Source organism: Sceloporus undulatus, chromosome 7 (genome assembly GCF_019175285.1).
Source record: "Sceloporus undulatus isolate JIND9_A2432 ecotype Alabama chromosome 7, SceUnd_v1.1, whole genome shotgun sequence".
Lineage (NCBI taxonomy): Eukaryota > Metazoa > Chordata > Lepidosauria > Squamata > Phrynosomatidae > Sceloporus > Sceloporus undulatus.
Window position 1 is genome coordinate 49,026,207 of NC_056528.1, and position 23,091 is coordinate 49,049,297.

Here is a 23,091-nt window from a genome sequence, read left to right on the forward strand (position 1 = left end):
AGGTTTACAAGGTATACATACACACACACACACACACACACACACAAACACACACATACTGTGTGACCCTTGGTTGAGAAGAAGATGCCAGCCACAGATGCTGCTGGCGAAACGTCAGGAATAAACTCTTCTAGAACATGGCCACAGAGCCCGAAAAACCTACAAAAAAAACCTATTGTGCCAATAGTTGCAATCTGAATTGGCACATCTTGGGTACAAGTTGGCCCCCGCATGGCAGTGAGGCTGCAGACCCATTGTGTCACAGACACAGAGTGTGCCGTTTTCTCACCCACGCCAGTCGTTGCAGCTTTATGGCGACAACCTAATTGCAGGTCTAGCTTAGAGAACAATGTGCCTCTCCATCCTTTCAACCCAGTGTCCTGCTGCTGGGCAGACAGAGCCATGCTGCATTATGCCAATCCCACTCAAAGGCAGCGCTTCCTGGGGTCTTCTTCCTCCTCCTCCTCCATTTGCGGTCTTTTGCAAACTGCTTCAACAGCCAACAAAGAGCGCAAGCAGCTCAGCACTTGTTTAGATCGTCAAGGCTTTTTATAGTTGGGCACCATGGGTCGCTAAGACATTTTTGGTCTGGTTTTGGCCACGCTTACCAAAAGAAGAATAGCTGTGATTTCAGTAGGGAGAAGGGTTAGCAGTTTGGGTTTGTCTCGGGACCTGTGGCTTCCAGACATAAATCTGAGATATGGGTCGTGTGTCTGCAAGGGCCAAATAACATGTCTCTTGTGAAGTCAAAGGCTGTCATGGCCGGCATCCATTCTATGCAAAAAGTGGGGGCAATGTGCAAAGAGTGTGTTTGAAGGTTAAAACTGGAGAAGAGAGGAGTCAGGCCCTATCCTACAAGTCCTAAGAGTACAGTGGGTCCTTTGTATCCTCTGGGGCTTGGTTCCAAAATCCCCCATGGATACCAAAATCCATGGACCCTCAAAGCCCCATTGTAAACAGTAGTGTAGTAAAATGATGCCCCACATATAGATTCAGATTCAGATAAAGATTCAGATTCTCTGAAGATGTCAGGCATAGATCCTGGCGAAATGTCAAGAATAAACTCTTCTAGAAGATGGCCACATTGCCCGAAAAACCCACCAAAAACATGTCTTTCCTCCATCCTCGCATGGATCAATCTGGATGACGCACGGCCTGATCCTCAGTTTTGGTTGTTTGTTATGTCTGTATTGAAGGAATGTTGTGTTGTTGCAAAGACAGAAGTGTGTGTGTATACAGTATAAAATCAATTTAAACACACCAAAAGGCTTGAGAGGCCCGGCTACATGCCAGCCTTTGATTTATGGGCATTTGTTATATTGAAAACATCCCCGGCTGTTCTGTCACCGTGTTGCACCCTGATCCCTTTGGTAATAATGGCAAAATTTAATGGCATGACATTGTTTCCCTCATCTTTTGTAGTTCAGATATGCCCTCTGCTGTTGGGAACGCACAGCACCCTTGTTGCAAGAGCTCCACTGCTGCCTATGGGCACATCCAAAGAGACCGATGGTGCATCCACGGACGTCTCAAATTTTGTTCCTGTTCTGGGTTAAAATAAACCAACCTGGGGAACTGGCATAAAAGGGTCTCTGACGGCACCGGCAGCCAAAAGGAAATATTCCGGGATAAAATGTATGACATGTATGGCTCTCCAAAATAAATTCAGGAAGGACAGGAATAAAATCCAACATCTATGGATCTCCAAAGACATATATGGATCTCCAAAATAAAATCAGGAAGGACAGGAACAAAATCTGGGACTTTTCTATGACTCTTGATGCTCCCAGCCTCTCTGTTTAAAGCACCTTGAGGCACCAGCACTCTTTGGCAGAGGAGCCTAAAGCCCTACAACAAATCCTAGGATTTCCTTCATTTCATCCAACGTTTAACACCTTTGGCATTTATCTCCACAGCGTTTTTGTTTGTCATTGCGATGATGATGATGATGATGATGATGATGCGCAGCATCCGTGTTCTCAAGAAAGGAGCAGAAGCATAGCTACTTCTTTGGGGCCGTTGTGCAAGGAGAGCCACCGAAGAGCCCTTGCACAGCGATTCCAGGGGCATAATGGGCATCTTAGCATTGCGGCGGGTCTTGTGGCACAACGGGAAATGTTGTGAGATATCCCAATGCGTCTCATTGCAACTTTGTAGACGCGAGGGATGTAGTTGAACCGTTGCGACGTCGAACGCCGTATTCTCTGTTGAAGGATCTCAGACTCACATTTTCTACAGAGTGCTAGGATTTATAGTCTTCCTAGACAGAGGAGTCTAAAGCCCTTGCGTAACTACAAATCCCATCATTTCCTTCATTTTATCCAGCAGTTTAACACATGGAGCATTTTGTTTTGCTTTTTAAGTTGCTTTTTAAGAGCTACAAAGGCCTAGTAGAGTATCTCTCTAGGAATCTCTAGGTCCTCCAGTGAAACTCTATGGTCAATGTCCGACAGACACTGACCATAGAGTTGCACTGGAAGAGCTTCAAAGGCCAAATAGAGTATTCTCTCTACAAATTTCTATGTCTTTCAGTGCAACTCTATGGTTAAAGTTGACCATAGAGTTGCGCCGGAGGACCTAGATATTCCTAGAGAGGACATATGAATCATATTCGTGAATAACCAAAGCCACAAATATCAAATATGGAGGGAGGGGTGTAATCCCTACAGAGTGCTGGATTTATAGTACTGTGAGGCACCAGCATTCATTGGCAGAGAAGCCTAAAGCCCTTGTGCAACAACAAATCCCAGGATTTTCCCCCAGGATGGGGCTGCAGCACTTAAAGTGGTGCCAAACTGCATTATTTCAACAGTGTAGATGCACCTCCAAGTCTTAAAAAGTGCTGCTAGGACAGAAATAAAAAGAGTCCCAAAACACCGGAAGTCCAGCTCCGTGAGTCACTCTCTAATTTATTACATCTGTGTTTTGTTTCGTCACTTCCGCTTCTGGACAGGCGGTCATTTCGTTAACATGGAGGTGGGGCGGGGCTGGGCGGAGGTGGGGCGGGGTGGGGCAAGTGCCACGCATCCAATCGCGCGCCCCGTTTCTTTTCCCTGCCCCGCCCCTTCCCGAGTCGCTTTGCCGTGATTGGATGTTCTGCCTCGCTCCTGGCCAATCGGCTGCCTTCTCTCCGGCGGCCTCGCTGGAGCTGGGTGAGGGGAGGCTTCATTCAACGCCAGCCTTCGAAGAGGAAGGAAACAAGGCAAGGCTGGGCAGCTTAAAGCGGGTTTGAAATGGGGGCGCCGGAAGGGGTTTAAAGATGTATTCACTTATTCATACACAACAATATTATAAATAGCATGAGTATATACTATATTGGTATAAACTAATATGTGTTCTATAGAGTATATATAGTAAAAACCAGGACTGGGGAGTAAGAGTAAGTCAGAGTAAGGAGCAATAAGGAGTAGCAGAATGTGTTTGTTACTATTTATTCCTGTTATTATAGTGTACATACAAACAATGTGTGTGTATCTGTATATAATACTGTATAGTGAAATATATATAGTACAGTTTGTATATTTATGTGTGTGTGTATATATATATATATACACACAAACACATATACATATATTGTATGTACTATATATAGGTTATACTGTATATGCAATACTATGAATATATATATATATATACACACGTGTATACATAGTATTGCATGTTTTACGTATTATATATAGTATATACAGTATATACAAATATGTACATATACATATATATATACACGCAAACTACTATATATGTATTTCACTATATAATATATAGATAGATACACACACACATTGGCTATGTTACATAGTACAGTGTGTGTATGTGTATCTGTATATAATATAGTGAAATATATATAGTACAGTTTGTATATTTATGTGTGTGTGTATATATATATACTTACACATATACATATCTTTTATACGTAATACATGTAATACTATGTATATATGTATGCACACGTATATACATAGTATTGCATGTTTTACATATGATATATAGCATACACAGGATATATAGGGGTGTGTATATGTATATATATATATACACACACAAACTACTATATATATTGCACTATATTATAGATAGATGAACACACACTAACTATGTTATATAGTACAGCTTGTGTGTATCTATATCTATAATATAGTGCAATATATATATAGTACAGTTTTTGTTTATATATGTATATATATACACATATACATATATGTGTATACTATATATAATATATAACATGCAATACTATGTAAATATGTGTGTATATGTATACTATTTACAATATGTAACACATGCAATACTATATATGTATATGTGTGTGTGTGTGTGTGTGTGTGTGTATATATATATATATATGTGAGGTTTGTCAGTCTGGAAAGGGAACATGAAGTCAGCTGCTCATAGGCTCAGTTTCAGTAGGACAGAAAGAAGGTGACGTTGGGAGTGTTGCCTATATATTTTTCTTGGGTGCGAAACTTTAAACTCCAGGGAAACTTTTAGGCCTCTGCTCAGAAACAAGTCCCATAGCATTGAAAGGCACATAAACCTATATATGAAATTTTGATTAAATGAAGACACAATTAGGAGTTTGCTCTAGGATTTTGTCTGTTTTTGGATGCAGTTTGTTCATGGCTATTTCTTTTTACCCTCAGTTCAGGTACCGCAGCCTCCATTTGCGGCATGGCTAGTTCGGGGCGAAGACAAAGGGCGGCCAAGCCGCCGCGCAAGCATCCGCGGAGCATCGTGGCGTGGCAGAACAAGGCCGAATGGGACCAAGTGATGGTGGGGCTTTATTGCGGGGATTGCAAGACGCAACAGGATGCGCTGGACCGGGTGTCCGTTTGGAAGAGCAGGTGAGTGGGGAAGGGGTCCCTGAAGTGGAGGCAACATGCAAAGAATGTGGTTGGAGGTTACAACTGGAGAAGAAGGGAGTCAGGCCCTGTCCTACAAGTCCTAAGAGTACAGCGGGTCCTTCGTATCCGCTGGGCTTTGGTTCCAGGATCCCCCGCAGATCCTCAAAGTCCCATTGTAAACAGTAACGTAGTAAAATGGTGTCCCGTATATAAAATGGGCAAAATTGAGGTTTGCTTTTTACATAGAATGATAGAGTTGGAAGAGATCTTAAGGGCTTTCCAGTGCAACCCATTCTGCCATGCAGGAACTTTCCATCAGAGCGCCCCCAACAAATGGCCATCCGGCTTCTCTTTAAAAAATCTCCAAAGACTGAGACTCCAGCATCCTACGAAGGACTGTATATCACTGTCAAACAGCCCTTACTGTCGTATTGTGAATATCTTTGAACTGGGGTTGGTTGAATCTGTGCAGATGCAGAACCTGCGGATGCAGAGGACGCACGGTGTCTCCTTGCTGGGATGTCAGTTCTGCTCTGGTCTTAAATTACACATCCTTTCTCTCTTCTCAGGTCCAAACGCTTGGCTTTATAAAGGTGCTTTGGGTCACTTTGGAGGTATGCTGTTTAAATGATGCATGTGTCTTAAGAGTCTGGAAGCCACACCAAAGTCATGCTCCATCCTTAGGACTGGGGTGTGGCTTTGACACGGCTTCTGGTTTCTTAGGACGCATGCATCATTGAAACAGCGTACCTCCAAAGTGACCCGAAGCACCTTTATTTTGGACTGTCTGTATGGGGCCTATATTTCAGATAAACTTATCTTCTCCAGCTGATCATATCTGGGGGGAAGGGTAGCAAATGACGCATGATGTGCTTTGAACCAATGGCAGCGGGTGGCTTCTGCGTCAGTTGGGCAGGAAATCTGCTCCGTTTTGTGTTCCAAATTTTAAGGGTTCTGTTTAAATAGGGATAGAAAGAGCAGTTGGCGTTCTCCTTGGGGGGCTTTAGGTCTTTGTAAATGGCCTTACATCTGTACACAATTGGATTGAGTAGTTTTGAGAAACTCAGTCTAGGTTTTCTGAAGATGTATTTGCAAAGCTCCTCTCCGGATGATTGCTCTTGGTGTGTGTGTGTATGATAAACTGTTTTGACCGTTGGGCGGAAATAATTTCATCCTCACTGCGTCTTCCTCTTTGAAACTAGGTATGGGCACAGGATGCCTTTAGCTGTGGAGTCCACTGCAGATCTAGTCCGTTGCAAACTCCTAGACGCCTCTGGCGATTTAAAATCCCACGAACTTGTCCTCACGTACGGTCTTGCTCTTGTCAGGTAAGGAGTATGGTAGGAAGAGGGAGGAAGGGTTGAGTTTGTAGGGCTGAAATCAATAAAGCCATATAAGTTTTGAGATGGAAGAATCGAAAGAGGTGGAGTCAGTGTAATAGCCATAAATTTAATGCTAAACTGGTGCATCCATGAAATAGAATAGCCAAAGAACGGAGGGGAAAACAACCACCTGGAAGTGGCCAGGCATCCATTTCTGTTTTGTTCTGGTTTGTGCTGCAAACGTGGGATGAGTGTCACTCTGCAAGTAACGTTTTGAAATAACCATTATCACCCTGAAATCCCAAAACGCTTCTCCGTAAGCTCATTTTTTCTTTTTTGATGTTCGCAGGTTTCTGAATCTCATCACAGAGCGGAGGCAGAAAAAATACACCATTTCTCTGAGATGGCTGGCTAAAGAGGTAAAGAAAAGTCCAGAGTGTAAACCACTTGCCGGCTATTGCTATTCCTCCTGCCAGAGGGATTACAGCCCAGGAATGAATTCAGAAGGGATTTCAACTAAATTTCTACATGTGGGGGTGACAGATGCAAAGCATTTCTGGACTGTAAAGCCCATAAGGTTCACTTGTTGTTGTTTTGGAATTGTAGTCTGCAAAAGTAGCATTTCCAAGCTCTGTGTGAATCTCTGCTTTGGGTGACTTTAATAAGTGATTGGGTTGTTGTTTTTTTGCCCAAAGCTGGACATCCCGGTCTGGATTGTAGACCTTCGTCACGAACTGACCCACGGCAAACTTCCTCCTCTGGCTACTTGCCGCAAAGGTGAGCGCAGTCATTAAAATTATGACAGTGATTATTGATCATAGAATCATAGAGTTGGGAGAGACCACAAGGGGCATCCAGTCCAACTCCATTCTGCCATGCAGGAACTCTGATGGTTGGTTTTATAGTAGCCTCTTGCACATTATGGTTCCCGAAGTATAAGAGAGGTCCCCATCCTAAGGGTTTTGCAGACGACATTATGCATTCTTATGTACAGAAAAGTATGGGAAGAGAGGGGATATGTTAAAGCAGTGGTTCCCAACCTCTAGTCCTCCAGATGTTTTGGATGTCAGCTCCCATAATTTCTGACTGTTGGCCAAGTTGGCTGGGCTTCTGGGATCTGAAGTCCAAAACAAATGGAAAACCCTCCAGATGTCTTGGGCGTCAGCTCCCATTGTTCCTGATGGTTGGCCAAATTTTACTTTGCTTTGGTGATCTTGTAGCACCTTACTGCTTCAGGGACAACATTGAAAGCAAAGCATCAGATACTTTTATCCCACCTTCAGAACTTCATCCCTCCTTGCTCTCTTTGCCTTAAGGCTGCATCCACACTGCACAATCACAGCACTTTGATACCAGTTTCGTTGTTTTCCTGTGCAACCCTGGGACTTGTAGTTTGGGGAGATACTTAAAATTCTTGGCTAAGAGAAAGCTGCTCTGGGCTACGGCTCTCTTTCAGAAGTGTCTCCCCACATTACAATACCCTGGATTCCTTGAGACAGAGTAATAGCAATTAAATCGGTGCCAAACTGTTCCAGTTGTGCCGTGTGGACAGCTTGGTAATGACATGTACTAGATGCCTTGTTTTGAGAGTCCCACCAGATGGCACTATATGGCATTATTAGGGTTTGGTGAACTCTTTCAACAACAGAGATAGTGCTGAGTTTTAAAAGGTGGGGTGGTTTCAATACTTTTAGACTGGAGAACCACAGCCTAGGGATCATTGAGATGAACCCAAAACTTGATGAACCCAGGACTTCTCTATACAATTAAAATGCTCTTTATTCCAGTCGAATAGAATGCGATCCAGCATTTGAAGGAGTTTGAGTTTTATGGAGGGCAGGGTGGAAAACTCATTAAACTGTGTAGAAAAGGACTTTTAGCAGAATATCCATGGAAATCTATGTCAAGATAACATGATGTGAATCCTAACCTTTTACTCCAGTGCCACGTTGGCCATAGTGATGCAGCTTTGCGATTCAAATGCTGTGATCCGTTGTCCCCTCCAGGCTGTGATGTAGTCCTGGAATGGCTGCGACGGACATACTGGAGCCGCCAGTTGGGCAGCAACATAGTTGGGGGAAGTGAGGAAGAGGAAGATGGAGAAGAGGCGTCAGCAACAGAGAGTGGGACAGACAGCAGCAAAGAGGAACCTGAGAAGTGGCAGTCGCTGGCATCGCAGAAACACCAAGAGGTCCATGGTATGTGTACTGTATATACTCATGTATAAGTCTAGAGATTTTAGTCAAAAAATTGACCCAAAAAACTGAGTCGACTTATCCACAGGTCAATGTAGGCACTGTATATATGTAGAACTTTGTGAGTTCTTTGGCACTGTTTTCCTCTGCATCATCCTTTAGATCCTTTGTTACATTTTACCCTTGACTTATCTGTGGGTCATAGCAAAATCCATAATTTTGACTCCAAAACTTGCCCTCGACCTATACATGAGGTCGACCTATAGTCAAGTATATATGGTAGGTGCCACAAGGAGGGAGCTGTCCTAAAATCCCACCTGGGCAGACAGGGTGAATTTGGCCATTCAGTCCCTCACTGGAGGCAGTTGGGCCACAGAATGTCGAAGGCAAATTTCCACGGAAGTGAAAAATTGAATGACAGGGAACAATGTGACCTATTTGAATCCCAAACATAGATGAAAAATATCATGTGAGCCATTGGTTCCTGGCATGCGCCCTCCTGGAGCAACCTGCAGGAATTTCCTCCCGCCCTCTACTTTTGTCGTTTTGTAGCTTATTTAGGCTTCTCCGTCAGAGAGCTCTGGTGCCACAACAGACTACAAATCCCAGAGTTTTGATGTTGTAATACCTGGAGGCCCAGAGGTCTAGTTAGCACCTGTGTTGCATGAATAGCAGAGGCCTTGTTTGTGCCAGCGTTGGTAAGTTTTCAGGCCTAATCTTAGTGCTTTTAAAGTTTACACCTAACCGACTACGTTAGCTGTTTCTCTTGCTTTAGTCTAGTGATTAATACTCTTTTGTCCTCTTGAAATTATTCTGTTGGGGTTTTTTCCCTGGAATTGTTTATGCTGTTTTATTTTTATGCCATTCTGAGATCTGACAACAGAGTACAAGAGAGAAATATTTTAATGGATGAATAAAAATTACTATACTATTAAAAGCATGTCCTTCCTTTCTACCCGATGGTGCCTAGGGCTTGTATTACTTCCTCTAATTCCATTTCATAGACTTCAAAATGGTTTCTTGTTCTTCTTTTCTCTCCCCCAGAGAAAGTCACAGATGTTTTGACTTCCTACAAAACCCAACAATTTAAGGTAGGCTCCACAGGTTTTTAATGTGGCTAGAAATTCCTCTTTCATATTAAAACTAATAAAGTTTGTAGGCGACTTTATATTTCCCCTGGACCTCTTGACGACAGCTAAAGGAAATTAAACACTGCTTTGAACTTGAAATAGGAAATTGTGTTCACAACAAATTACAGTTCCCAGAATTCCATAACATTGAGTCATGACAGTTGAAGCGGTGTCAGCCTGGATTATTATATGTTTTAAAGGCTCGGTTCTACCAGTGGCTTTGAGATGATGCTGGAGGTCATCAGTGAAAAGGCTAGAATGCGCCTTTGCTGTGTACCTTTGCATCATTTACCGCCAATGAAGCTTATGCTATAGCTGTAGCATGTGTCAGGATCTGGCACACTAAAATAACTTTTGGAGAAGCCTAGAGCTACAGTTGGTTCCAAAACAAGACACACATCCCAGCTGTGAGAAATTACATTACAGCAGATCATTTCTGTTCTTTGCCACGGTCGAACATTAGGCCTTCGGTCAGTCAACGAGAGCCTTCCTGTTTGCATTAGGTCCTTCAGGAGTTGCAGAGCATTGAGCAGGTCTGCGAAGTGTGGTGCAGCTCTTCCTCGGAGGTGGAGTGGGTTGTAGCCCAAATCAAGGACTTGATGCAAGAGAACAGGTGAGGGTTCCGATTTCTGCGGAAGACCAAAGGCCACTGTGGCTGGTGTTGGCAAACCCACACAACTGAATGTGTTGAGTGTTCAATTCAGTACCATCTCAGTGAGAAAGGTGAACAGTAACGGGCGTAGTTTAAAAAATCATTTGAGATTTTGGTGAATGTTTTTAGCAGTGTTTAAAACAGTGTTGAAGTAGTAGGTCAGAAACAGCAAGAAGCCAGTCTCTGTCAGTAAAAACCTACATACTATAGTTTCTAGCCCAGCCTCGTTCTTTCTATGTTAGTATTCTACTCATGAAAACCATCATGGTGTAGCAATTTGCACGGTGGACTAAAACTTGGGAGACCAGGATTCAAAGACCACGGGGTGGCTTTGTGCCAGTCACACACTCTCAGCCTCCGAGAGTGGCAGTGGCAATGGCAAATCTGCTGTGAACAAACCTTTTCAACAAAAGTCTATGATAGTTTTGTGTTGGGGTCGCCAGAAATCTGAAATGGCTTGAAGGCACACACCACTAACAACATTTGGTCCACAGGTCAAAATAAAAGTAAAATTGGCCTTGAAAAGCATACATACATACATATATATATATTGTGTGTGTGTGTGTGTGTGTGTATGTGTATATATATATATATATATACACACACACACACACATGCACATTTACATACATACATACACACATACATAAACCCTCCCTGACGGAGGTTTTTCTCCCTCAAACAGATGGCAATAGAATTGAGTATTTGAGGAGGTCACAAAGCTATCACAGCTCATTTGTGTTGTGTTCAAGAACCTAACACACAGCGTTGTGAAGAACAGCAGCATTGCAAAATTCCACAATGCTCAGATATACTGTGATTTATAAATTTACTGATTAATCTGATTTCTGTCAAATGGCTAACAAAACCAGAAGTCAGGAAGAGCGAACTCAAAGACGGCTGTTTTCCACCTTTTAAGATGACAGTAATTGTGGGTCAGCCTCTCCTTTTTCTTCTCTTTTGGTGAATATCAATACTACATCGGTTCAACAGATCTTTAGTTCTGCTCTTGGGGAATCACTGCAGATGTCCTTCTGGATGAGTGATTGGGAGGAGAGATCTCAGGATGCTTATGGGAGAGAATGTGTTTGGTGCTTGCCTCCTCTTCTTCCCAAGTTTCTTTTATTATCTTTGAAGAAATCGGGCACCTGACTGTGACATTGGTTGCTATAAACCTTTGGAAATCCTGCAGTGCGCTGTGTATGGGGAAGTGCTTTGGAGAAGTGAGAACATCTTCTCTCCATCTCTACATTCAGAGCATCTGTTTGGTCTCAATAAAACAAGACTAGATGATGACTCTTCCCCGGGGGAGGAAGCCTCACATGAGACTGAATCTTTCCCTGCTTTTCACATTCAGCATGTGCATCATCCCTTTTCATATTGACTTAGAAGGAGAGGGAAGGGGATTTATTAGGGTTGGCTTCCTACAAACCCCAGTATTTATGAACTTGAAATGGCATTGTGCTGGTGTGTATACATTAAGCATGCTTGGACGTCTGGCTGTATAGCCTAGAACCCTTGGTTTTGTAGAACAGAAGATGAATGTCGAGATTTATACAACTTGAGTATCCCTTATTTGGAGTTCCAAAACACTCTGAAATCCATAATTGTCCACATGGGTGGCTGGCTGACATAGTGACACCTTTTGCTTTTCAATGGTTCAATGTACTTGAACTTCATTTCATGCACAAAACGATTAAAAGTGTGTATAACAGTACCTCCAGGCTATTTGTAAAAGGTGTATGCAAAACGTAAAGGAATATCATGTTTAGATTTAACAAATATTCCAAAATCAAATTTTAAAAAAAGCTGGAATCCAAAAACCTGATCTCAAGCGTTTAGGATAAGAGAGACTCAACCTATGTATATGTATGCATGTGAATGTGAATCAGTGTGGCATAGTGGTTTGAGTATTGGACTACAACTCTGGATATCAGGGTTCGGATTCCCTGCTCAGCCATGGAAACCCACTGGGTGTGTTTGGGCAGGTCACACACTCTCAGCCACACCATGATAGGCTCACCATAGGGTTGCTACAAGTCACAAATGACTTGAAGGCACACAACAACAACATGTGTTTGTGTGCCCAGTTGTAGACTCGGTGCAGATGGTTCTTTTAATTTAGGGAGGTCATGTGTGGGGTCAATAGAAGCAATCCCAGCTCCTCTCTCTCCACATGGGAACCTGAGGAGAACCATGCTTGGAGAAAATCAGTGGCCTATTTGGTCCAGCGTCTTGTTAATCATGTGGTCTAGAGGAAGCCCAAAAGAAGGCCAGCTTCGGGCAATGAATGTAAGAGGAGGCTTTGCGAAAAAAGGGGAGGTTTCAAGACCGTGGAAAGCAACCTTTTTCCATTTGAGTCCCAGCTGAGTATCTCTGAAGAGAAGGAAATCCTCTCCAATGAAAAGGGGAACAAGCTCCATCTGAAACTAAACCATCTTGGGTGGCATGCTGAGAAACTCCCTTTCCCACCTTCCTCTTGTTATTTTCTTCTGAAATTTCCACTATCTCAGTTTCTGTGATATAATACAATAATGTGACCAAGAACGGCCAAAACATTAAATCATCTTACAAAGAAGCTGTAAGTGGAAGCAACTACTTCACCTATTTTAGTTTCCATTGTAGCTTTTTTTGTATCCTAAACTAGTATGTAGAGGCCATACTCGTTGTACTCACCTAATAATGATTTTGCCCATTTTATTTTACTCATGAAATAACCATTACTTATCTTGTGATATGTTTCCAGTTTTCTATTTTTGTTCTCAATGCCAGAAAACGAATAGGTCAGGTTCGGGGAGAAAGTGTGTTTGTTGCTTATGGGGATGGAGAATTGGGGTGAGGGTTGTCTCCAAGGAAAACCAGGTTCTGTAGGCTATATTCAGAGGAAGGCAATGGCAAACCACCTCTGAGTAGCTAAGAAAACCCTTTGAAATTCATGGAGTGGCCATAAGTCATTAGGCAACTTCAAGGCACATATATTAAGCAGAGAGAATCTGCCATCCTGCCTCTTTATCTGGGAGGAGTGTGATCGATATGTACATAAAATTGAGGATTGCATGGAGGGCCGGATGTCGGTTGGCGCAAGATCTATGGTGGCAAACGTAATGCTCCAAGGTTGTTCACCAGAATTGGTCGTTTCTGCAGGGAAGCGGTGGCCACAGCTTTGCTCGACGATGGCTTTCTCATCCCAGCCCCAGAAGACATGCAGATCTTGAACATCAACGCTCAAGGTTGGTGTCTTAGATTAATCACTGATTCCTTGGACAAATGGTTGAATGTCCTTTCTTCTCCTGCTGGCTATCGAAATGTGTAAAAGAAACGTGTGCTAAATCCCAACAAGTCAAAAACCATACCAGGATATTAATTGCTCATGATGGTTCCCACATGATGGCTCTTTTGTCCACTCAATGCTAGTTTCTCTTTAGATCGTATAAATCTTTCACCTTTTACTAAATGCTGTCACAGCTCCAGAAACGTCTGAAGTCTTTGGGAGCATATACAGTCCAAAACAGGTTGGGCTTTTCATCAGTGAGTGTTCATCTCTTGAGCACCTTGAGATGTTTCTCTAGGATTGTTGTTGTTGTTGATTTTATTTGTGTGCTTGTCCGTTTTTAATTCCCATGTTTGTTGGGGAGTGAATCTGTGCCAGTTTTTAGTTAATTTCAAAGCTTTTATCCATGGTACTGAATCAATTAAGAATAGGGTATAAAAGCTGGAATGAATGCACTGTCCCAATGACATGGGGACCACCAGAGCAAATGTGAAACGTTCACTTTTTCTTCTGCAGGTTTGGGTTTGGATCCTCCTTTCCCCCAAATAATACACTGGGATGGGTGGTGATTTTCAAAGTTTTTTCCGTCTATACCTTTTGTAATGGTAACCTTCCCCTACCCACTTATGTGTTGTGTCTGTGTAGAAACCAAAGAGTGGGATTTCCAAATCCCTCAGACCTTTCTCCACTTCTGGCAACCGCTGCTGAAGGGCCTTCACTCCAAAGATTTCACGCAGACTCTGCTGGAGACCATGTTTGCTGAGCTGAAGGAACACGCCCGGGATCTGACGCTCCGGCCACAGTTCCTCATCAACTGGATTACAAAAATCCTGAAAGCCGTCATACAGTCCAGTGAGTCTCGACTTGATTTGAAGATAAAACATTCTCACCGTCGTTCTGCCTGGGATTCTTGTTTCCCGAAGAGTGTAAACATGCGGTTGAGGGAAAGAGGATTCGTATGGGGACAGCAGTGAGATTTTCTCATTGAGATAAAGCCTTTCTCTACGTCTCCCATCTTGCCCAGTCTAGGAAGAGTCAGTTTTGCGGACCATTTTCCTGACCAAGGACCTTGAGGGGGTACACCAGCCCCTACAAATAAAACCATGAGTTGCAAAAAGCCCCAAACAAGCCCTTTTAAACAACAGTATTTCTTTTCGCTACAGCCAGTGCTTGGTATGGAAAGTCCCTTTGCCTAGTGTTAGAGGAGAATCACACCTTTTCAGTGTGCAATTCTGCTGTTAAAATCTGGGTGGGTGTGTATGTGTTTTTTCTAGGGCCTCAGGCCCCATGGTTGCCACTCTTGGCCAGGAAAGTATCTTCTTAACATTGGTCTTTTCTGCTTTATATTGCTGTTGTGAAGTAGCCAAAGGGAAATAATAGGTGTCTGAAACACTCAAAACTGGAAATGGGTTTACAAATCTTCAAGGTTAAAACTCCAGCAGTTGTATAGCTGTGTCATTTTCATGGTTGCATTACATCAAGTGCTGTAGGCTGTATTTCAAAGGAAGGGACTTGCAAACCACCTCTGAGCATTCCTTGCCTAAGAAAACTCCATGAGACTTATGGGGCCGCTATAGGCAACACACATCTTTTAAAGGCCTCTCTAATGCTATTTCATTTTGAAGGCAGGCAACAGGTTGCTTTACCTAACATGAGCTTGGCTTAGGGAAGTCCCTATCACTTGTAATAGGCAATTTACTTGATAAGGAAGAATTGCTTGCTAGGTAACTAAACACAAAAGCTATGCATGGACAGATGGCTAGTAACAACTTGTCCAGTGTGTTTTTTTTAATGTGTGCAGGACTAGAGGATATTATTTTTATCACATTTGGGATGTAGGCAGTACCCTGACTGTGTGTGAGCTTAACTTGTGGGGCATAACAAGCTCACAACACCATTCTGGGCTCAGCCCTACCCATCTGTCATTCTGTTCTTTGGCCTCGGTTTTAAATGCAACAGCTTGGAAATGTTGGCCGAATACGGAGGTGCGTGACCAGCAGTGCGCCAATTCATGTTGCATTGTGATTGAGATGTTCCCTTTTCTCTCTGGCATTCAAGAGAGCGTGTTATGAAATACAAGAGTCTTCTGTGGAGTGCTGTTGGCTCCCAAATGGACTGGCATGCTTTGGGAAATAAAATGCAAAATCGGCCCTTAAAAAGTTAAGCTAATTTTAGGTTTGCAAATATAGACTAAGCACCGTGACAGAAAAGGGGGGATTCTGCTCCTTGTGGAAATTCTCTGTGCTTGACAGACCACTAACATTCAGTCTCTATTATTTTCACTGCATAAAACAAGAATAATAATCTCTCTGTATCATGACATCTAACAGTAAATGTTGTCAAATAGGTTTGACGTTCTCCATGGGACAGTGCTTCTTACAAAGCAGTCAATAAACCCCCATAAATGTGTCCAATGTAGAAGGTGTTTACATTGTTGGTGTGAGGAATGGCTTTCATTGATCCCTCTTCAGTTTGAGTCCTATGTTCTGCTTTTCCTTTTCTTCTTTCCCATCCTCTACGGTCCTGCGTTAAAGAGAAGAGAAGACGCAGAGGCTCTTCAGCACCGTTTCTCTGGCCTGTTTCGTTGCAGTGGCTGAAGCTCCTTGAAGATTGCCTTGAAGCACCTTGCTGGGCTAGTCCTCACCTCCTCCATCTGTGAGTATGTGAGCCAGAATGGACATTGCAGTGAAGATCTGGGCTGCGCTCATCTTAGACTAAACTGTGATAACCATTGACTTCTACCAAATGGGCTGACAGAATGGTCTGTCTTTTGTGCATTTCCTTCCTTCATGACTAGCAGAGAAATGAAGCAAGCTGGTGAAATAATCTGGTGAAGCTTCATTTCTCTGCTAGTCATGAAGGAAGGAAACCACAAAAATCTAATGACAGAACAACCTGCCTTTCCTCTGCCAGCTCTCTCACTTACCTTCACTGACCATATACTTACCTGAATAGAATTTGTTGCCATATATGGGGACTTGGGCTGCATCCACACTGCAGAAATAATCCAATTTGACACCATTTTAACTGCTGTGGCACAGCACTGTGGAATTCTGGGAATTGTAGTTTATTGTGCCACCAGAGCTTTCTGACAGAAGGCTTAAGTGTTTCACAGAACTACAAATCCCAGAATCACATAGCCTTGAGCCATGGCAGTTAAAGCGATGCCAACCTGGATTATTTCTGCAGTGCGTATTCAGCCTAAGTCATTTGTTCAGTTCAAGATTCTTTGCCCAATCCTTCTGAAAGTTGTTGTCTTGCTTTCACTTCATCCTCTCTTTTCATTTGTCATTTCTTCCTTTTTCCGGCCAGGATTCTGTCAAGCATGGAGCCCCCTTTACCGGCTGAATCTCAAGAGAAACTCCTCTATCTCACCTCCATCTACACCCAAGAAGACGCCTCCCATCCCAGCCCAGCTTCGGTTGTGGAACTCCGGAGGCAGCCCGTTTACACGGTGGAGAATTTGCAGTGCAAACTGAAGCACAGCCGACTGTCCCGAGGACTTGGCAGAAGATTAGGGAGACAAGAGCTGGGGCTGGGAGGTGTTGAAGAGGAAGAGATGGAGGAAGAGGAGGAGGAGGAACAAGGAGATGGAGAAGATGACGACAGTGATGAGGAAGAGAAGATGGAAACCCAGTCACCACTTCTGGAGGAGCCATTCCTCCCTGAGAATGCAGCAGCCTTAGCTGAGAAGAGGATGGCACTGCAGGGGTCTGTCTGGCAGGTCAGCACAGGTAAAAACTGCCCTTTGGTTTGTGGGGACAAATTCTAACCAAGTTGGCCTCTGACTGTCCATGTACACAGTGGTCAAGACTTGGAGACTGTGGATTTGAGGGAGGAGGGACAAAAGGAAGAGCCAGCATAGCATGGTGGTTTAGGTGTTGAGTTCAGACTCCGGCAGACCATGACCTGACTCCCTGCTCAGCCCTGGGAACTCACTGGGTGATCTCAGGCAAGTTGTATTCATTCAGTCCCAGAGGAAAGCAAAAGCAAACTTCCTCTGAACAGATCTTGCCAAGGAAACCCAATGATGTAGTTGGTGTAAGTTGGAATCAGCTTGAAAGTCCTTAACAGCAAGAATGATGGGGTGGATGGTGGGAGTTGCCATCCAGTATATTTGGAGGACTCTGGTTTAGGGAAGGCTGAACTGACAGAGAACGCCTCTTTGTTGTGTTAACTGCCATCAAGGCAACTTTGGCTTCTATGAATGAGAGACCTCCATGTTACGCTGCCCTCCACTAACCTGCTCAGGGCTTGCAGTCTCAGGGCAGCCATGGCTTCCTTGAATGAGCCTATCTACGTATATGAAATGCAGTCTTTTTCTTTGTCTGCTACCTTCTGACTAATTTTTAACCTCTGTTGGTGTTTTTATGAGAGTGGAGAAGGCTACATCCTCATGATAGACCAGTCCCAGTCTAAAAGTCCTTGATTTCTTCATTTTTAGCTGCTTTGATTGAAATAGTCTCCTCCTACAGATGAGGTGAAGTGGAGAAATTTCCCTCTGGGGCGGCTGCCTGGCCAGAATGATGATCCTGATGCCCTCTTAGTGGACAACTACACCGTGATAACAGCGCTTGACCAGATGGTGAACAGGGACAAGAAAACCTCACCTGGCATGGCGTAAGTAAGACGCTCTTGGGCGGTTGGCCTTTCTACAGCCCAGTGCAAATAATGCATTGCCTGGCAGACAAGAATAGCAGTGTCCAACTCCCTGAAGTTGTTGAGCTATATCCCTAAAATGCTTTTTTAAAAGTACTCTATATTGTTTTTAGATGCTCTGCTTTAATGTATATTGTAAGTCACTTTGACTCCTGTTCAGGAGAAAAGTGATAAACCTAATCATTCGATCAGTTTGTCGGTGATTCCTCCTGGGTGAAAAGGTTGAGAAAGGCTGCCCTGGAAGGAAAGGTATGGGAAACGTAAGACATAAACGCAGCAGGAATTTGAGGTGTGTAGTAAAGAGGACATCCTGCTTGTGGCTGGCAGCTAACGTAGGTTGTATTTAGAGCATTATGTCACGTTTATTTAATCCACTGACTACTTACAAACCTGCTCTTACAACAGAGGTTCTAAGGAGTTCTCCTTTCCAGGCCATTTTCATGTCCTGGCTTGCCTAACTTTCGACACCGAACTGCTGTCGTGTGCTATCCGTACTTTGTGGGGTGTCCAGCCTGTTGGTCTTTTGCCACCAGCTGATACAGGTAGCAAATATACTGAAGGAAGTAACTGGGAAAACAGGGATTTCCCCTTTTCTTCTTCTCGATGCATAGCTGATCATTGGCTTGCTCATGCAAAACGTGGTCCTGACTTTGCAGCTCAAACCTGAGCAGTTGTGGTGAGATGGACCTTTGACAATAAACAGATTGGTTTTGGGGTTCTTCTTTGCATTGTGGGCAAAATTTAACCGGTGGTGTAGAAAGGGTTAACAGATCCTTACTTAATCATGTACATGACTTGCAAAATTGAAACTTCTGCAATGGGACAATGTCCCTAATTGCACTTTTCTTTTTCTGCCGCGGACTCTTCCCTGGTCTTGACATCTGTCTGCTTTGGCGCATGTTCCTCACTCAGGGTCAGAAACATCAGGTGCCGCGATGGCGTCGGTGCCAATAAAGACTCCCAGAGGTTCGACGCCTCTTACGTCCATTCCTAGTTTAGACTAGCCAGTGTCTATTTTAGGCCTTTGCAAGCCCTCGGTTCGCCCTGGGTACTTTTCCACTGCGCCAGATGCTTTCAGCAGGATAACTTCTAATTGTCCGCTTGAGTCAGTGTCGTGGACTTGCGTCCTGTTGTCACTAGGAAGCCGATGTTGGTTGCCACAGCAGCTGGCCCAATTACGGCCAATTATAGCCACTTTGGTCCCACTTGTTCAGCTGTGCTAATTTATCGGATGTTCCTGCTATGATGGCCATTTTCCTGAGTTGCACGCGTTTGTGTGTGTGTGTGTGTGTGCGCGTGCACATTTGTTTTCTGAAGTAGATGTTAAGAGGCACTGTCCCCTAGAAACGGACAGAACAAATCCTGTGCATTCTCATCTCCTCAACTTCATTCGTTGATGCTGTCTTATCCATAGCAGACTAGATCCACCTTGTATGCATGAATTCCTGATTGTTGGCTAAGCTTCGTGGGCCTTCTGGGAGTCAAAGTCCAAAATATCTGGGGAACTAAAGTTTGGGAACCACCGACATAGATATTTTGGGGTTTTGTTTTCCTCTTTGAGTGCATTTAAAACACTGCTATGGGCAAATATATTTGCAGCGCTCTTCCTTCCTCTTTGCTCTTATCCGGGTTTTAACTTGCATCATTGCAAAAAAGGTTAGGGGGGTTTGCTGCAACTAGCGAGAAGACCCTAGGTTGGGGGATGTCCCTTTCATATAATTGAGAATGTCATGGTGATTAGAATCTGTTTTGAAATAACGGTTGTTCCAGCTGCTAGACCTCATTTAAGAAATAAGTTTCCCACATCAACTGATGGCTGACCTGGTGGCCTAGTATCAGCTGTTTCTGTTAGGCACAGACCTTAGCCCTGCCAAGGATGGAGCGAGTAGAACGGGGTTAGCCCTCGGTATTCCCCATCTACTTTTAGCAAGCGAAAGAGGAAGGCCTTGGCTGACGTACAGGATGCAGCTGCTTTCGGAAAGAAATCACCATTAGATGCTCGCGCAACTCTACTCAACTCTTGGGCTCTCCCTACTCAACCTGTAATTCCAGTGAATTATTTTACACCACTGAGTACCTTTTAATGTTTGGGCACGATGTTAGCCAGGACTCCAAAACCCATGTGCCTGTTGGCAGAGACCAACTCACTCTAACCTCATAGGTACTCAGAGAGAGACCGTGAAGCATGATTCATAAAAGAGCTGGGGAATGTACAGTCCATGGCCTCTGAACCCCATATTTTGACCCAACCTCATAGAATCATAGAATCATAGAGTTGGAAGAGTCCTCAAGGGCCCTGATCCAGTCCAACCCCATTCTGCCATGCAGGAACTCTCCATCAAAGCATCCCCGACAGATGGCCATCCAGCCTCTGCTTGAAGACCTCCAAGGAAGGAGACTCCACTACACTTTCCCCATTTAAAAAAAATAAATACAATTTTGGGTCGTTTGTAGCCAGAAACTGCACACAAAGCCCCCAAATGTGGGAAAGCAGAGGGGGGAAAAACCCTGTTTTTGTCAGAGTGCCTCTCAAAATAGTGACTGGAAAATAAGTCAGTGTTGAACCAGACATCATTTTGAAAGGGACTCTGAATCAAAACGGAAGTATGATGGCACCAGGAGTAGAGGGTTGTTGCAGCTCCCATGATGGGTGCCGATGGTACATTGACCTCCGGCTTGTATACAGTTGCCATCCTGGGATTACAACATCCTCTTAGGTACGTGACGCGTCGTAACCAAGACATAGGAGCCAGGCATGCCCCCCATATCTGCAGCTTTGACTTTTGCAGATTTGATTATTTGCGGTTTTGATTAATACATTCCCTCTTGGAATCTCTCGAGGTCTTCCAGCGCAACTCTGCCAGAAGTTGACCATAGAGTTGTGCTGAAGAACCTAGAAGTTCCTAGAGAAAACACTTCTCTAGGCATTTGTAGGTTCATCCAGTATGAGTCTGTGATCAACTTCTGGCATATGTTGACCATAGAGTTGCACTGGAGGACCTGGAGATCCCTGGAGAGATGTTTCCACATTCACGGGGGTCCTTCACCACTAACCCCAGCGAATGTGGAGGGACCACTGTATTAGTATTAAGTTCAAATAAATAGACCTGAAGTTAGATTTTGGACATTCTGATCCCTTCAGAGGATGGGAGACCTTTCTCCATTTTAATAAGAAAAGGTAGGTTTCAGAGGGCAAAGGGATGCCCAATATGACCAAAGTAGTATTCTGTCCATAGTTTTACAGCAGTTTGCAAAAGTGGCAGTTTTCCTAATGCTCTAAAAATTTAAATTAGGCACACAAGGGGAAAGCAAATAAAGCAAAAACACTGGCCTTGGAGACAAAGCATGTGAGTGTGACTTTCTGTGCATGCTCTATGTTAGTGGTGCAGGGGGAGATGACAGCTTGGCGGCATTTTAGGGGCCTTCAGGGAAGGCCCTGGGAAGCCGATTCTGGGATGTTGTTGCTGTTGTTGTGCACAGTATCAGGCCAAAATGAATGCAAGTTCAATAAAATTAGAAACTGCAGAACAGAAATGGTCAAAACATGGCTTTGCCTCAGTTATGGCCCCCTTTATATTTTATTGCACTCCCCCCCCCTTTCAAAATCCTGCACCTTCTCCAGGAAGCTCATTTGTTTGCCATTACGCAAGAACTCAAACTGGATTCGGCTCTTTGCTCAGACCTCAGGGGAATTCTTATCTCTTTAGGGAAATTCTTAGGTGCTCTTCAACCTTTTCCTGTTCCTGCTTGCTTAAAAGTACTCTAGTGACATGTGTCCTGACGGGGCTGGAAAGAAGAAACGGCTGCAAATGCAAGACAGATCTGCCAGCCCTATGCAGCCCTTACTTTTGAACAGCGCACCCAGGATTGGGTAGCACTTGTGTCAACTAGAATGTGTCCAGCTGAGTGTGTTTGCATTTTGTAGGGAGAACCCCTTCTCTGTGAGCACTCTTGTTATCGGATCAGTGCACAAGATTCCTCTCCCGTCCCCCCCCCCCCCGCCCCGGTTGTAGTTATGGGCAAGGGCTTTCAAGATCTGGGCAAGGCAGTGGAGGATAGGGGTTCTTGGAAACGTCTCATCCACCATGAGTTGGAGCCGACTCAAGGGCACCTGACAAGTGAATGCATGCAAAAGCACACAGGAGATGGCACACAGTGGCTGTGCTAGTGCTTCAGATGTGTAACAGCTACCCACTGTTCAAATGTGTTTCGTATTTTAATATAACACTAATTCTGAACGCAAGCAAGGGTGTGAGCATAAGTCAGAAACACACTTGACTAGTGAATCTTAGGTTGGTTTTCATATTGATTTGCTCTCAAGCGCCTACTGGGCAAGCAGTAGATGCTTCTGGTCTACTCCACATTTAAAGAGCTCTATTCCAAAGCTCATGATCAAGACCTCAAACTCTATCGCTTACTCACTACAGGGAGCTTGGGCCACTGAAGAGCAGTGAGTTGCAGCTCTTAGATGATGCTAAATGTAGGTGTATGTCACCTGCCTCTCTGCCAGACTCCTTTGGAGTAAACACACAGCTCCCTCTCAGGGGTTTTTGCCACTGATTTCTATCACAAATGCTTGCCTGCTTCAAGGACTACTTTGACAAGACTTGAGTCTTGTGTTTTGTTTCCTTCTACTCATGAGCTTTCCCCTTTTCTCCTTGCAGCGCTTCAGAATGGGGTGGCTCCGTTGCAGAAGGACTGTTTTGGACCCAGAGTGAGCTCCACAAGTTGAAAAGCGGTCTTCAGCTCTTCTAAGAAGTGAGGCCTTGTATTGGTGGTGCACAGGAGTATACGGAAGAGATTCCCTTCTGCAAGGGGAGGAAAGATACTTTCGACTTTAAAAAAGTATTTCAAAACAGTTCATACTGAAATGTTATTTTTCTGTAAATGTAAGTGAGCAGCTGTGCTAGTGCTTCAGATGTGTAACAGCTACCTAGTGTTAAAAATTGTTTAGTATTTTAATAAAACATTATTCAGTATTCCCGGATGTTAATAGCATGGTGACTTTTTACAATGAGATT

The 23,091-nt window shown here is 43.9% G+C and overlaps 1 protein-coding gene across 2 annotated transcripts; it reads left to right on the plus strand.

Annotated features, from left to right (window-relative positions):
• Nucleotides 1-3,082: 3,082 nt before the first annotated feature.
• Nucleotides 3,083-23,051, plus strand: LAS1L (LAS1 like ribosome biogenesis factor). Of its 2 annotated transcripts, XM_042480348.1 has the most exons (14): nucleotides 3,083-3,202; nucleotides 4,641-4,841; nucleotides 6,044-6,169; nucleotides 6,513-6,582; nucleotides 6,859-6,940; nucleotides 8,170-8,361; nucleotides 9,403-9,449; nucleotides 9,992-10,101; nucleotides 13,285-13,370; nucleotides 14,057-14,263; nucleotides 15,946-16,066; nucleotides 16,724-17,145; nucleotides 17,887-18,031; nucleotides 22,735-23,051. In XM_042480348.1, the coding sequence occupies exons 2-14, from the start codon at nucleotides 4,669-4,671 to the stop codon at nucleotides 22,823-22,825; spliced, it is 1,872 nt and encodes a 623-aa protein (XP_042336282.1). In that variant the 5' UTR covers nucleotides 3,083-3,202; nucleotides 4,641-4,668; the 3' UTR covers nucleotides 22,826-23,051. The 2 variants fall into 2 exon arrangements, with proteins under 2 accessions (XP_042336282.1, XP_042336283.1); XM_042480349.1 differs by lacking the exon at nucleotides 22,735-23,051 and having other exon boundaries at nucleotides 17,856-17,990.
• The last annotated feature ends 40 nt before the right edge of the window (nucleotides 23,052-23,091 follow it).

What these genes read in the sequence shown, in the direction of transcription:
- LAS1L (XM_042480348.1), top strand. Translation starts at nt 4,669, where the DNA reads ATGGCTAGTTCGGGGCGAAGACAAAGGGCGGCCAAGCCGCCGCGCAAG. An exon ending in TACGGTCTTGCTCTTGTCAG is followed by an intron (nt 6,170 to 6,512) that starts GTAAGGAGTATG and finishes TGATGTTCGCAG; the next exon opens with GTTTCTGAATCTCATCACAG. An exon ending in AGTCCTCACCTCCTCCATCT is followed by an intron (nt 16,067 to 16,723) that starts GTGAGTATGTGA and finishes TTTTCCGGCCAG; the next exon opens with GATTCTGTCAAGCATGGAGC.